Raw genomic sequence first — 14,107 nt, 5'->3', positions numbered from 1 at the left:
AGGTCATGTGAAGGTCATCTGCATGATGAATAAAAGGCTTCCTCTCATGTTCTTTTAGTTACGCATCTTCACTTTATGCTGCTTTAGACATTTCAACTTGATTCAGATTATTATTATAAAATAAAACGAATATCTTCGATCATTATGGATTCAATTTATTATGTAAACATGATCTTCGCCTTTGGCGACTTGTTGGGAATGAATGATACTTGAAATATTGGTGAGTATTACATCTGACTGTAGATCTGCTCTTCTGACCTCGTTTCAGAGAAGCGTTCTTCACATGGCAGGAGGCAGATGTTAGGACTGCCCAGATGTTCTTCTTCTTCATCTCTAAACATGAGTAGAACGGCATGTTTTTAGCGACTTGAAGAAGTGGAAGGAGAAGACCAGAGCCCATTTCTAGCTCTGTGACGACAGGCCGGTCCAGATGTTTCCTCCCATCGCCTGGAGGAGAACTTCAGCACAAGAGAAATATCATGTCCTCCTCTGATGGAAGCTTTATCTCTTCCTTTGGGTGATTTGAAAGGAATTAGGAATGTTAATAGTTAGCAGTTGGAGATCCTTTTTTTTCTCTGTGGAACCTGGTTCATCTGAATAAAAGATCTGGAGGAACCTCGTCCTTCTACTCCTCCTGCTCCTTCTACTCCAGATGCTTTATATTCTCCTTCTACCGACTTGCTCCTTCTTCTCCCTCTCCTGTCCTCTTCCTTCTTCTTCCTGTCCTCCTCCTCTTCCTCCTTCTCCTCCAGCCTCTGCTTACATGTTCACTGTGCATCTACACGTGTGTGTGTGTCTTCCTCTTGTGCGCGTCCTCTCCTTGTTGTTTGGCGCATGCCCACAGCGCGGCTCCTCCCCCTCCCCGCGGTCCCCATGGTAACGCGCGGAGGAGAGAGCAGCTTAGCAGCGCGGAGGACACGGAGCAGCACCTCACGGACTCAGCGAGCCTTCTCCGGTCCGGATTCTGTTCCCGTGCGCGGCGACCATGAAGTTCGCGGTGGTGCTCGTGGGCGCCGGCAGCCTGGCCTTCCTCGGCGCGGTCATCTGCATCGTGGCCAGCGTTTACCCCCCAAGGACCGCCGCGCCCCTCGGGGACAACGGCACGCTGACGTCGGAGCCGCCGTTCGAGCCCGGGTCGGTGGCGCGCGCCGGTCCGCTGGGCGCGCTGCACGGCTCGGAGTCCTACGACAACGCGCTTGGCGGCCTCGGCCTGGAGGTCCCCCCCCTCAACGAGCTCCACCTCGGGGAGGAGGTCGGCGGCGGGTCCGCCAAGGAGATCAGCTTCAGCCGGTTGATCTGCACGCCGGTGCCGGCGGGTCACTGCGGGACCAAAGACCTGAGACGGCGGCAGGCGGACGACCCGGAGGACCGGACCCGCCTCCGGACCACGGCCGAGCACCTCCGGCAGATGGTCCTGCAGCAGAACGACCAGATCCTCATGGACCAGAGGACCATCCGGGAGCTCAGCGGGAAGCTGAGCGAGTGCGAGAGCGGCCTGGAGGACGAGCGGGCCGTCCCGGAGCGCAGCGTCGGGGTCTGGAGCGGCACCCGCCGCGTCATGGCCGGGGATGACGTCAGCTCCTCCACGGCGCGCGCCGTGGAGGAGCTGGCGCGCGCCATCATGGACCTGAAGGACCGCATCGAGAAGCTCGAGGTAAAACACGTACTTCGACGCTCCCAGAATCCACACAGTCCAGAAACATCGGATCATGTTTTGACATTTGTGTTATTAACAAATATCGGTGTCACGCGCACGCTCCCAGGTGGGAATGAAATCTCTCCACCTGAACGCCCCCCCCTCTCCCCCCTCGCCGTGTCAGCCTTCTTCAGAATAGAGACATCAATAAAAGAGGAGGCTGCAGGAGGCAGACACACACACACACACACACACACACACACGTGAGATGCATCACTTTGCTGTAGCTTCACTGATCATGTGATTGTCCTCAGCAATAGTTGACGTTGACGCTTTCTGATCAATAAACGTATCGAAGCTGAGAACCTTTTCTGACATTTGAATAAACAAACAATAATCAAAATAATCCTTTCCTTCCTTTCCGAGATTACGTTCAATAATGGAAATATGTAGCGAAGTCCTTCCTAATGATGCCCCGCTGGAGGGTTCATCCTCTGAGGAGCATGTGTAACTCCTCCCCTCTCCTTCTCGCAGGCGGAGATTGGTCCGGCAGCCTTGAACCTAACGGACCCGTCCAGTGCGCCCGGCAGAGGTCCGGCTCCGCCCACCCCCGGTGGCTCCTCCTCCTCCCACCCTGCTCCGGCCCCCCACCCTGGGGGGGGGCGTCGTCCAGCCTCCCCGGCCTCCCTTGCCCCCAAAACCCAGTACAAGGGCTCCGCCGGGCGGCCCAAGGGCCCCTGGAGGGTGGAGGACCTGGAGGGGGAGCTGGAGAGGAAGATCAAGCTGCTGGAGAAGGAGCGGCAAACCATGAGGAAGGAGACGCACGGAGAACACGAGAAGATCCACCAGGGCATCAACGCCGCGGACCACCGCGTCACCGAGATGGAGCACAGTGAGTGGGGCAGGTGGAGGAGATGGTGGATGTGGGAGGAGGAAGAGGAGGTATGGTCAATGGGGGGAGGACTCCATTGAAGGAGGAAGCAAGGTTGGGCAATTCCAAAGTGACTTGGTATAAATTGGCCATTGAAGGAGACAAACCTCTGCTAGGCTGCTGAGCTGAGACCACTGGTTGGCGTCACCATGACGACGTCCCCGTCTCCTCTCTCCTCAGCGGTGATGGAGCCCTCGTTTCCCGAAGGCTTCGTCCTCTCCTTCCCCATGAGGACCAACTACATGTACGGCCTGGTGAGGAAGGAGATCACGGAGATGTACGCCTTCACCGCCTGCATGTGGCTGAGGGCCAAGGAGGGGGGCATCGGGACGCCCTTCTCCTACTCCGTCCCGGGACAGCCCAACGAGCTGGTGCTGCTTCAGGGGGTCCACAGCCCGGCAGAGCTGCTCATCAATGACAAGGTACCGGTGTGTGGAGTGAAGGTCTTCTTCTGGTAGAGAGGGGACCAGTAGCAGAAGAAGTGATTCTGGGAGTTTTGAGGAGAGAGCAAATGCTAATCTCTGATAGCGCTGCTAGCTCAGGTAGCCGCAGGTCCACGTTGTGTCTCCTGGTAAGTCCAGGTGTGCTTGTGTGTTTCTCACCTGTAGGTGGCGCAGCTGCCTCTCTCTCTACCTGAGGACCAGTGGCAGCACATCTGTGTGAGCTGGACCCTGAGGGACGGGGTGTGGAAGGCCTATCAGGGGGGCAAGATGAAGGGCAGGGGGGAGGGGCTTGCCGCCTGGCATCCAATTAAACCAGGAGGCGTCCTTATACTGGGACAGGAACAGGTGAGAGATCAACCAACAGATGGATGTGAAAATGGATGGATGAATAAACGGATGGATGAATAAATGGATAGATGAATAAATGGATGGATGAATAAAAGGATGGATGAACAAACGGATGGATGAATAAACGGATGGATGAATAAATGGATGGATGAATAAATGGATAGATGAATAAATGGATGGATGAATAAAAGGATGGATGAACAAACGGATGGATGAATAAACGGATGGGTGTAAAAACGGATGGATGAATAAATGGATGGATGAATAAACGGATGGATGACTAAACGGATGGATGAATAAACGGATGGGTGTAAAAACGGATGGATGAATAAACGGATCGGTGTAAAAAAGGATGGATGAATAAATGAATGGATGAATAAACGGATGGATAAAGAAATGGATGGATGAATAAATGGATGGGTGTAAAAACAGAACGATGAATAAATGGATGGATAAACGGATGGATGAATAAACGGATGGATGAATAAAAGCATGGGTGTAAAAACGGATGGATGAATAAACGGATGGGTGTAAAAACGGATGGATGAATAAACAGATGGATGAAGAAATGGATGGGTGTAAAAACAGATCGATGAATAAATGGATGAATAAACGGATGGATGAATAAACGCATGGGTTTAAAAATGGATGGATGAATAAACGGATGGATGAATAAACGGATGGATGAATAAACGGATGGATGAACAAACGGATGGATGAATAAACGGATGGATGAATAAATGGATGGATGAATAAACGGATGGGTGGAGGAGCACAGGCATTTGAGGGAGCATCAGTAGTTCTTGTCTCTCGTTAGATTACATAACCGTGACATGGAGTCTGATATGAACTCTCGTCCCTGGAGCTCGCCCTGCAGGCCGTTGTTGCCGTGGCAACGATATAAAGCAATGGTACAATAACAATATTTAATGGATGTTTATTCCGTGTATGTGTTGCTGTGGGGATTTTAAACGCTCACATTCAGACGATCATGAACAAAAATCATAAAACACAACAGCTCTAACCTGCTTTTTTCTTCTCATGTGACCTGATCTTATTGAGGTTCCCATGCATGAGGAGCGGCGTGCCTTCAGGATTAGAGACATGATCTATTCGTTCCCAGTGGAAGAATTAGATCCCCAATGACTCCCATTCAGAGAGCTGTTAGAGACGTCTGTGTGCGGGAGGGTCCTTAACAGCTCCTCTTGACTTGTCCCCCATAGGACGCGCTGGGCGGGCACTTTGACGCCTCCCAGGCGCTGGTGGGGGAGCTGTCCCAGTTCAACCTGTGGGACCGGGTGCTGAAGCCGGCCGAGGTGGCCGCGCTGGCCGACTGCAGCTCCTCGGCTCTGGGCAACATCTCGCCCTGGACCGACCGCCACGTGGACGTCTTCGGCGGCGCCACCAAGGAGTCCCTGGACCCGTGCCACGCCGCCCGCAGGTCCGACCCCTCCAGCCCCAGGCAGTGAGGTCCAAAAGGGGGGGCGAGGCGCTTGTTCAGTGGTAGCGGTGTGTTTTTTTAGTCACATGGTCACCTCAGCGGTGGCTGCACGAATGCATCCACTTTAACGGGACTGGCTCGTGGTTTTAGGCCCCGCCCCTCCTGGTTCCGGTCGCGACGGGGTGAGCATGGGTTGAACCTTGTCTGACCTCTGAGATGCTTTCATTGGTTGTGTTCGTTTCAGCGCCTGATGGGAGGCGGAGTCAGTGTTTCTCTGTTAGCTGTAAACTAACCGGTGGTCTTGACGTATCTTCTGTATTCTGTATCTGTGCAGTGTGCTCATCCGGCCGCAAAGATGATGGTCTCTGTCCACATTTCAGAGATGGACGATCGTCCACCTCTAAGAGAAAGACGATGGTCTTTGTCCCCCTCTCTCAGAGACACTCGCTTCCCACCGATCAGATCTCGATGACTTTAGTGAATCTGTGTTGTGTCGCTCAACCACCCTGATGGAATGTGTCTATGTATGTTTGCATGAGCAAAGTCACATGAGTAAACTACAGTGGTGATGTCATCGGTGGTGGTGATGTCACCACATGGATCAGAGGTGGGAGGGATCCTTTGGCGGCCATTTTGAACATCTGGCTCCCTACAGAGAGAAAGGCTACTTTTACGTCGGTCTCTCTGCAAACTAAAGAACAAACTGATGATATCAGAAGCATTTATTGATCACATGATATTCCCTGATCCATTAGAATCAGATCAGAAGCCATTTATTGCCACATATATGTTACACATAGAGGAATTTGACTTATATATAAGAATAAAATAAGAAATATACAAGCGAGAATTACAATGTATTCATCTTATCAACAAAACCCCCGAAGCTTTGTTTACGTCATGTTTAGAAGACAGAAAAAGAAAGTTTCCTCTAGCGATAAATAATCTTTTAATCTCTGGAAGTTCAGAATGGACGTGGCGTTTGGAGGATCAGGGGTTAGATTCCAACTGAGAGAAGTGAACAGTGGTTTCAGATACAAAATCCACCTTAAGAACCCCCCCCCCAGTCCCCCATGCCCCCCCACACCAACCGTCACCCTGCTGTAAAGTGCCTGCATGGGCTCCAATGCCCAAAATATAATAGTGGAACGTTTTTATGTTTGACTCTTCTTTGTTGTCTCTCTCTCCTTCCGTCCATCTTGCTTGTGGTCTTGAAGGCAGTGACAGTGGTGCACTTGTTGCGCTTATTTACATCTCCATGGATTTTCAATGATATTGTGAAATAAATGGATAAAATAAATAAAAAAATGAAATGGTTATAACAAAAATGCTGCACTCCTTTTTCCAAAAACCGAACGTGTGTGTTGGCGGTCGACAGGTTGACCCAATCACCTAAATCACGAAGAAAGATCTTTTCATTACAATAAAGGATCTCGTCGTTACTGATGAGAAAAGATGTTTTCCTGATGAGGAGGTCACCAGCCAACACGGCCGCAGGTTGACACACCAGCATCGATAACCTAACAATGACATCATCATATTTATGATGACAGAGGCTTACGAGTAATAATATCTTTCCAGTCATCAGCTGATTACTGTGATCTCTATTCTCCAAATATCAATCAACTTGAACTCATCCGGTTCATCCTCATCTGATTCATCCTCATCCGATTCATCCTCATGTGATTCATCCTCATACAATTCATCCTCATCCGATTCATCCTCATCTGATTCATCCTCATCCGATTCATCCTCATGTGATTCATCCTCATCTGATTCATCCTCATCCGATTAATCCTCATCCGATTCATCCTCATCTGATTCATCCTCATCCGATTCATCCTCATGTGATTCATCCTCATCTGATTCATCCTCATCCGATTCATCCTCATCCGATTCATCCTCATGTGATTCATCCTCATCCGATTCATCCTCATCCGATTCATCCTCATGTGATTCATCCTCATCCAATTCATCCTCATGTGATTCATCCTCATCTGATTCATCCTGATCTGATTCATCCTCATCCGGTTCATCCTGATCAGATTCATCCTCATCCGATTCATCCTCATCCGGTTCATCCTCATCCGATTCATCCTCATCGGTTCATCCTCATGTGATTCATCCTCATTCGATTCATCCTCATCCGGTTCATCCTCATCAGATTCATCCTCATCCGATTTATCCTCATCCGATTCATCCTCATCCGATTCATCTTGTTGAGGAAAAATATTTCTTTGTTGTCCAACATATATTCATGTTATAATAAGTTTTAGAGAAATTGGGAAAGTATGTAAGTAAGTAAAAACGCACAAATCAAAACATGTTGAAGATGAATAATCAACTTGACCGGGTTCATCCTCATCCGATTCATCCTCATCCGATTCATCCTCATGTGATTCATCCGATTCATCCTCATCCGATTCATCCTCATCCAATTCATCCTCATGTGATTCATCCTCATCCGATTCATCCTCATCCGGTTCAACCTCATGTGATTCATCCTCATCCGATTCATCCTCATGTGATTCATCCTCATCCGATTCATCCCCATGTGATTCATCCTCATCTGATTCATCCTCATTCGATTCATCCTCATCTGATTCATCCTCATCCAATTCATCCTCATCCGGTTCATCCTCATCAGGTTTATCCTTATCCGGTTCATCCTCATCTAATTCATCTTGTTGAGGAAAAATGTTTCTTTGTTGTCCAACATATATTCATGTTATAAGTTTTAGAGAAATTGGGAAAGTATGATTCATCCTCATCTGATCAATTCCCAGATCGATAAGTGAGTTAGCGAGCTGAATCTTATTTATTTTGTTCATTACCAGTTTCAGTTTTTTTGTCTTAATATGTGTTTTTGGGCTCATTTATCCATTTAGTGTTTCACAACGTGCTGTCGTCTGTGACATTTTGCAGCCCCCCCCCCCCCCCCCCTCCCTTCATCGATTAAACATGGGGTGATAAAGTGCAACGAGTCATTGATGACAAACAAGAAAAAATCATTTGAGCTGATCCATAACTACACGATCAATAAAAAAATCAATTTGTGAGTCAGTGAATAGTCCTTTGCCTTTATTATTGTTTATTCGCAAAGTCACATGGGGCGCCCGCCCGTCACACACAGCCCGCCCCCCACCGACCGCCCGCTTCCTCTGCTGCTGAATTATAGATGCAACTTAACAATCATGGAGGTGCTGACCTACACACACACACACCCACACACACACACACACACAAACACACACACACACAACCACACACACACACACACCTGCATCTCTCTTCTCTGAGTCTCACCTGGACCTTCTTATGAGGTCTTAATCCAAGAGAAGATAGGAACACAAACAGATTAACGTTAAATTGGAGCAAATACGTCTACCTGTACACCCGTCCGTCCACCTGTCCGTCCACCTGTCTACCTGTACACCCGTCTGTCAACCTGTCCGTCCACCTGTCTACCTGTACACCCGTCCGTCCACCTGTCCGTCCACCTGTCTACCTGTACACCCGTCTGTCAACCTGTCCGTCCACCTGTCTACCTGTACACCCGTCCGTCCACCTGTCCGTCCACCTGTCTACCTGTACACCCGTCCGTCCACCTGTCTACCTGTACACCTGTCTGTCAACCTGTCCGTCCACCTGTCTACCTGTACACCTGTCTGTCAACCTGTCTTCTATCTTACCAGAAGTTCTAACAGCAGCCCTCTTGGCTTTTCACATTCGGTACGATGCTAAATATGCTAATGTTTTTATTGATGCAAATGATGAACACTTTCTCTCTATGGAGAGATCTTTAGTGCTAATGATGCTAACTATGTGAATATGCTAAACATGTGTGTGTGTGAGTGAGAGAGAGAGAGAGAGTGTGTGCATATGTGTGTGCGTGTGTGTGTGTATTGCACAACTACATTTCTGGGTCAAACCCACCATCCAGATGTTAGCAGCTGAATGTGGGTCAGACTCAGTAAGATGGGTGATTAGAACGAATATATAAAGACAGAAGTGGTGGACAGAATCTACATACATTTACTTTAGGCACATTCATTACGTGTTTCCACTTAAATGTTATTAGACAAATATTTAGAATATTTTAGAATCAGTATTTAAGATCATCCAGAAGGAAACTGCTGCTGTGCTGAAGCTGCAACGCCAAGTGGCAAAGAGTGCAAATTAAAAAAAGAGTAAATTCAAAAATATATAGAACATATTCATCACCAAGTTATAAGAAATAAAGCTTCCCGCTGGTTGATTGACAGATTCTGAACCAATAGTAGAGACGCCACGCTGTAGTGGGCGGGGCTTCCCCCGTATGGACATCCGTTGTTTAAAATGTATCCTTAACAACCGAACTGGAGCAAAACAGCAGAGGTTTGGGAGGAGAAACGCCTCGTAAGTAGCCCACTTGTCCCTGTGCTTCCACACGTACGTCATCCTGCATCTGTTCACCGTCAACATCACTTTAACTCCTGACATGTAGCGCACAGAAAGCCCTTTTATTTCAGAGTAGAAAACAGCTTCCGGTAGCGTCAGCTGGTTGCTATCAAACCAGCTAAGCTCGTTAGCTAGCTAGTAAGTAAAGAGAGCAACATGCAGCGTCAGCTGTTTACAACTAAACAAGCTACGCTAACTAACTAGTAAAGAATATTAAAACGCTATCTGCCGTTACAAGCTAAAAGCAGGACGCAAATGCTCTGGTTGAAACTACGACCAGTGGCGTGCTGCTGCTTGCTAACTAGTCGTGGCTAACGTGCAGCTAACGCTAGCTAGCTTTAGCCGGGGTCATGGTAACGGGAACACAGAGCCGTCTGCTGCCTCTGCGACCCCGACCTGTCCGACGTTAAGGCCTCGGCGCTCAGCGGGAAGTAACGGAAGCCTTTTCCTTGCAGGAGTCGGAATGGCGGGGACGGGCGAGGGAAAGAAAGAGGAGGCCGACTACAAGAGGCTGAACAGCTTTCCTCTCATCCGGGTAGGAGACGCCACCTGTAGATGGAGTAAACAGGTGTAGCTGAGATGCTCCTCATCATGTAGGAGACACCACCTGTAGATGGAGTAAACAGGTGTAGCTGATATGCTCCTCATCATGTAGGAGACACCACCTGGTAGATGGAGTAAACAGGTGTAGCTGATATGTGTCAGATGCTCCTCATCATGTAGGAGACACCACCTGTAGATGGAGTAAACGGATGTAGCTGAGATGTGTCAGATGCTCCTCATCATGTAGGAGACACCACCTTTAGATGGAGTAAACGGGTGTAGCTGAGATGTGTCAGATGCTCCTCATCATGTAGGAGACACCACCTGGTAGATGGAGTAAACGGGCGTAGCTGATATGTGTCAGATGCTCCTCATCATGTAGGAGACACCACCTGTAGATGGAGTAAACGGGTGTAGCTGAGATGTGTCAGATGCTCCTCATCATGTAGGAGACACCACCTGTAGATGGAGTAAACGGGTGTAGCTGAGATGTGTCAGATGCTCCTCATCATGTAGGAGACACCACCTGTACATGGAGTAAACAGGTGTAGCTGATATGTGTCAGATGCTCCTCATCATGTAGGAGACACCACCTGTAGATGGAGTAAACAGGCGTAGTTGAGATGTGTCAGATGCTCCTCATCATGTAGGAGACACCACCTGTAGATGGAGTAAACGGGTGTAGCTGAGATGTGTCAGATGCTCTTTATCATGTAGGAGACACCACCTGTAGATGGAGTAAACCGGCGTAGCTGATATGTGTCAGATGCTCCTCATCATGTAGGAGACACCACCTGTAGATGGAGTAAACGGGTGTAGCTGAGATGCTCCTCATCATAGCTGGAGTAAACGAGCGTAGCTGAGATGTGTCAGATGCTCCTCATCATGTAGGAGACACCACCTGTAGATGGAGTAAACGGGTGTAGATGAGATGTGTCAGATGCTCCTCATCATGTAGAAGACGCCGCCTGTAGATGGAGTAAACGGGTGTAGCTGAGATGCTCCTCATCATGTAGGAGACACCACTTGTAGATGGAGTAAACAGGTGTAGCTGAGATGCTCCTCATCATGTAGGAGACACCACCTGTAGATGGAGTAAACGGGTGTAGCTGAGATGCTCCTCATCATGTAGGAGACACCACCTGTGGATGGAGTAAACGGGTGTAGCTGAGATGCTCCTCATCATGTAGGAGACACCACCTGTGGATGGAGTAAACGGGTGTAGCTGAGATGCTCCTCATAGGGTCAGGAGAGTTGAGGAGGAAAAGTAAACCGCTGCGTTTAGAGAATCCGAGGCTGGATCTGTTTTCAGGAAGGTTCCTTACTGAGCTTCCTAAAAAAAGCTCTTTGTTTGTTTTAGTGGCTCCACATCTGCAGAGTAGGGCGTTGTGGGCGTGGCCTCATGAGAGGAGGGGTGGAGCCTTACCGTCTGTCTGTCCTCAGCACACGGACATGCCGGAGGAGATGAGGGTGGAGACGATGGAGCTCTGTGTGACGGCCTGTGAGAAGTTTGCCACCAACAATGAGGTAAGAGTGAGATGTCTCCTGCGAGGGAGGGGACGCAGATGTTTGTGTGACGATGTCCGTCTCCCTCAGAGCGCAGCCAAGATGATCAAAGAGTCCATGGACAAGAAGTTCGGCAGCTCCTGGCACGTGGTGATCGGCGAGGGCTTCGGCTTCGAGGTGACGCACGAGGTCAAGAACCTGCTCTACATGTTCTTCGGGGGGAGCCTCGCCGTGTGTGTGTGGAAGTGTTCATAGCACCGCCTCTGCCTGGAAGCCCCGCCCCCAGGGAGGCCCCGCCTCTAGGCCGGCCGCACGCTGGTCCGTGTGTCCGTTGGCGTGGTGCGTCCACACAAACCCGTGTGTGTGTGTGTGTGTGTGTGTGTGTGTGCTGGACACACACTTTGTTTTTTTTAGAACTTCATTTCTGTCCAGCCGCACTGATCTTTCAATAAGGTTTGTAGTATTTTTATGTGCACACAGCGTTGTGAAGAAGTCGTTTTTAGAGGACGGGGAGACGTCTCCATGGTGACGCCGGCTTTAAGGCTCCTGCAGTGTGTATTAACCTGATTGTATAATAAACGCTGATGTGATCAACAGTCATTTCTCAGTCTAGTTTTCTCACTGGCTCAACATAAAAACACGAATCCTCTTCCAAGGGGTTTTATTTACTAGAGGATGAAGGAGGACAACAACAACAACAACGTCCATGCAAACCTCCACCAGAAACATTTTGAGACAAAGTTCATCGATCGGAGCTCTTTATAAAGGAGAAAGAATAAAGAGGAACACTAATTAAGATGCAATCAAAGAGATGTTTAAATGTTGGAGAGATGGATATGTATACATGTGTATATGTATGTATATAAGTGCGTTTCTAAGTGAACAAACATTTCTCAGGTTTTAAAGTATATTTCAAATCTCATCAGTATTTCATCAGTAAATAAGGGCCGCGGGGTAAACGTGGACAATGTGAAATGACTCATTTCTATTGGGTTGTTTGAAATGATCCTCAAGCATCCGGCGACATGAACATGATGAAACTCGTACGTGGACGCTGTGTGATGTCACTTCTCTCTCAGGTCCTATGAAAGAGGGCGGGGCTAGAGGCTGGGTGGCAGGTCTACCATGCGGCGTGTCCACGTGGTCCTCTGTCCTCGGTAGACGCGGCTCCGCCTTGCAGCTCATCCATTATTTACCTGATGCTCTTTACAGATCTCCTCCAGCGCGTTAAATATTCATCAGGTCACACTGAAGCTGCTGCAGGACGGAAGCACTCAAGAGCTTCTTACAGCCATCAGAGACCATCTGGGAACGTCTTCTGTCCACAAGGAGGACACGTTGGACACTATTTAAATATCCACTGGGACTCAGAGAGACAGAGTGGGAGAATGAGCCAAAGAGGTTTCGATGGAATTTCTCCACCTCTAAAGAGAAATGTGTGAACCGAACTGAACTGTAATGAATAATTGAATCTTTTGCTCAAAATGTCACAATGCAGTTAAATGATGAACGCAGACGACCTTGAGCCACAACGTGAGATAAAACTAAAACATGATTGATCTTTCATTTTAATTCATTATTGATCAACATTTGAACGGCTCCTCAGATTGAGGGAACACGTCACAGTTTATTGGTTCCAGGAGGAGGAGGTCGATTAGTAATCAACCAACGAACCACCGGGGATTTATTAGTACATTTGGTACATTGATGTTTATGAGAAGCACTACATGGAGGGCCTTAGGACCCAGGGGATGTGTGTGTGTGTGTGTGTGTGTCCACAGACTGATTGAAGTGTTACATCCTGGTGGTGACCCACATGTGTTTTTTGTGTGTTTGTTGTGTGTACTTGTGCGATGTGCGAAGTCACAGCAGGGATTTTGCCTGTGTGTGTGTCTGTGTGTGCGTCTGTGTGTGTGTCTGTGTGCCTTCTGTTGCCTTGGAAACGGCCTCAGTTCTGTTTTTCAAGTTCTGAGGAACGCAAATGAAGCTTGTGGTGTCGCGGTGTGGAGAAGCCCTCCTGAAGCCCATGAAGTGAGTCCTGGTCCGGAGGGGGCTCCTGGTCCTGGTCCCAAAGGGGGGGAAACCAAGTCCGGTACAACAAATACTGCTTGTTCCTCCTCACTGAGAGCAAAACACTCGACTAGATCTCCACTCTTTGCTGTCCTGCTCCTAAATGGTGGAAGGAGGTCTCTGAAGACATCAGGACCACAGAGAGCCTTCACATCTTCAGACTAAAGACACACCTCTTCAGACTCTACCTCCACTAACACACTAACTAACTGTAGCACTTACATTGGACTTATAATGGTTCTTATCTACAGCAAGTTTTACATCAGCTTATTTGATTAAACTGCACTTTCTTGTTTCTTGTTCTTCTGAGTTTGTGTCCTTATGGTTGAGATGTTCTTATTGTCAGGGTTCAGGGTCTAACGCCTCAAGGGGCCTTTGGGTCGAGGGTGCAGATCCTTGAGCTGCCTGTCCGTGCGCCTCTGGCTCCCCCTGGTGGGCAGCGCGTGTTTCTGCCACTGTGTTAAAATGCGCTGTACAAATAAAATGTCCACGCCGCGTGTTATTGGTTCAGCTTAGTTTCCTCTCCTTCTAAATTCAGGCTACACTTGTGTTAAGTCATGTTTACGTGCACGCTTCTTCACAGAATAACACAGGAGGACTCATTTGGGGAGCGACGTCCTGCTGTGTGACGCGCTTCTAATTAGTCAGTGTTTTAATACAGCAGATGGATGTTTGACTCCTAACAGGTTCGTTTTCACTTTGCTTAAACATTCTCTCCTCTTTACGTTGCTGCCCAACAAGCCTTTCAT

At 48.6% G+C, this 14,107-nt stretch overlaps 2 protein-coding genes across 2 annotated transcripts; both read left to right on the top strand.

The window, feature by feature from the left end:
* The first annotated feature begins 142 nt into the window (after positions 1 to 142).
* nptxrb (neuronal pentraxin receptor b) lies at positions 143 to 6,127 on the top strand. Its single transcript, XM_078079940.1, has 5 exons — positions 143 to 1,654; positions 2,171 to 2,528; positions 2,748 to 2,989; positions 3,176 to 3,355; positions 4,582 to 6,127. Exons 1-5 carry the CDS (start codon positions 986 to 988, stop codon positions 4,825 to 4,827), a joined length of 1,695 nt encoding a protein of 564 aa, XP_077936066.1. The 5' UTR covers positions 143 to 985; the 3' UTR covers positions 4,828 to 6,127.
* Positions 6,128 to 9,090: 2,963 nt separating this feature from the next.
* LOC120824661 (dynein axonemal light chain 4) lies at positions 9,091 to 11,888 on the top strand. The gene is made up of 4 exons (XM_040185600.2): positions 9,091 to 9,197; positions 9,695 to 9,774; positions 11,226 to 11,309; positions 11,379 to 11,888. Exons 2-4 carry the CDS (start codon positions 9,703 to 9,705, stop codon positions 11,541 to 11,543), a joined length of 321 nt encoding a protein of 106 aa, XP_040041534.2. The 5' UTR covers positions 9,091 to 9,197; positions 9,695 to 9,702; the 3' UTR covers positions 11,544 to 11,888.
* Positions 11,889 to 14,107: the final 2,219 nt, after the last annotated feature.

The sequence above is a fragment of the Gasterosteus aculeatus genome, chromosome 9, assembly GCF_964276395.1.
Source record: "Gasterosteus aculeatus chromosome 9, fGasAcu3.hap1.1, whole genome shotgun sequence".
In the NCBI taxonomy this organism is placed as follows: Eukaryota; Metazoa; Chordata; class Actinopteri; order Perciformes; family Gasterosteidae; genus Gasterosteus; species Gasterosteus aculeatus.
Note: the sequence above shows the minus strand (reverse complement) of the source record. Positions and strands in the feature narration are given on the sequence as shown.

What these genes read in the sequence shown, in the direction of transcription:
- nptxrb (XM_078079940.1), top strand. Translation starts at nt 986, where the DNA reads ATGAAGTTCGCGGTGGTGCTCGTGGGCGCCGGCAGCCTGGCCTTCCTC. An exon ending in CGTCACCGAGATGGAGCACA is followed by an intron (nt 2,529 to 2,747) that starts GTGAGTGGGGCA and finishes CTCTCTCCTCAG; the next exon opens with CGGTGATGGAGCCCTCGTTT. An exon ending in TTATACTGGGACAGGAACAG is followed by an intron (nt 3,356 to 4,581) that starts GTGAGAGATCAA and finishes TGTCCCCCATAG; the next exon opens with GACGCGCTGGGCGGGCACTT.
- LOC120824661 (XM_040185600.2), top strand. Translation starts at nt 9,703, where the DNA reads ATGGCGGGGACGGGCGAGGGAAAGAAAGAGGAGGCCGACTACAAGAGG. An exon ending in ACAGCTTTCCTCTCATCCGG is followed by an intron (nt 9,775 to 11,225) that starts GTAGGAGACGCC and finishes GTCTGTCCTCAG; the next exon opens with CACACGGACATGCCGGAGGA. An exon ending in AGTTTGCCACCAACAATGAG is followed by an intron (nt 11,310 to 11,378) that starts GTAAGAGTGAGA and finishes CGTCTCCCTCAG; the next exon opens with AGCGCAGCCAAGATGATCAA.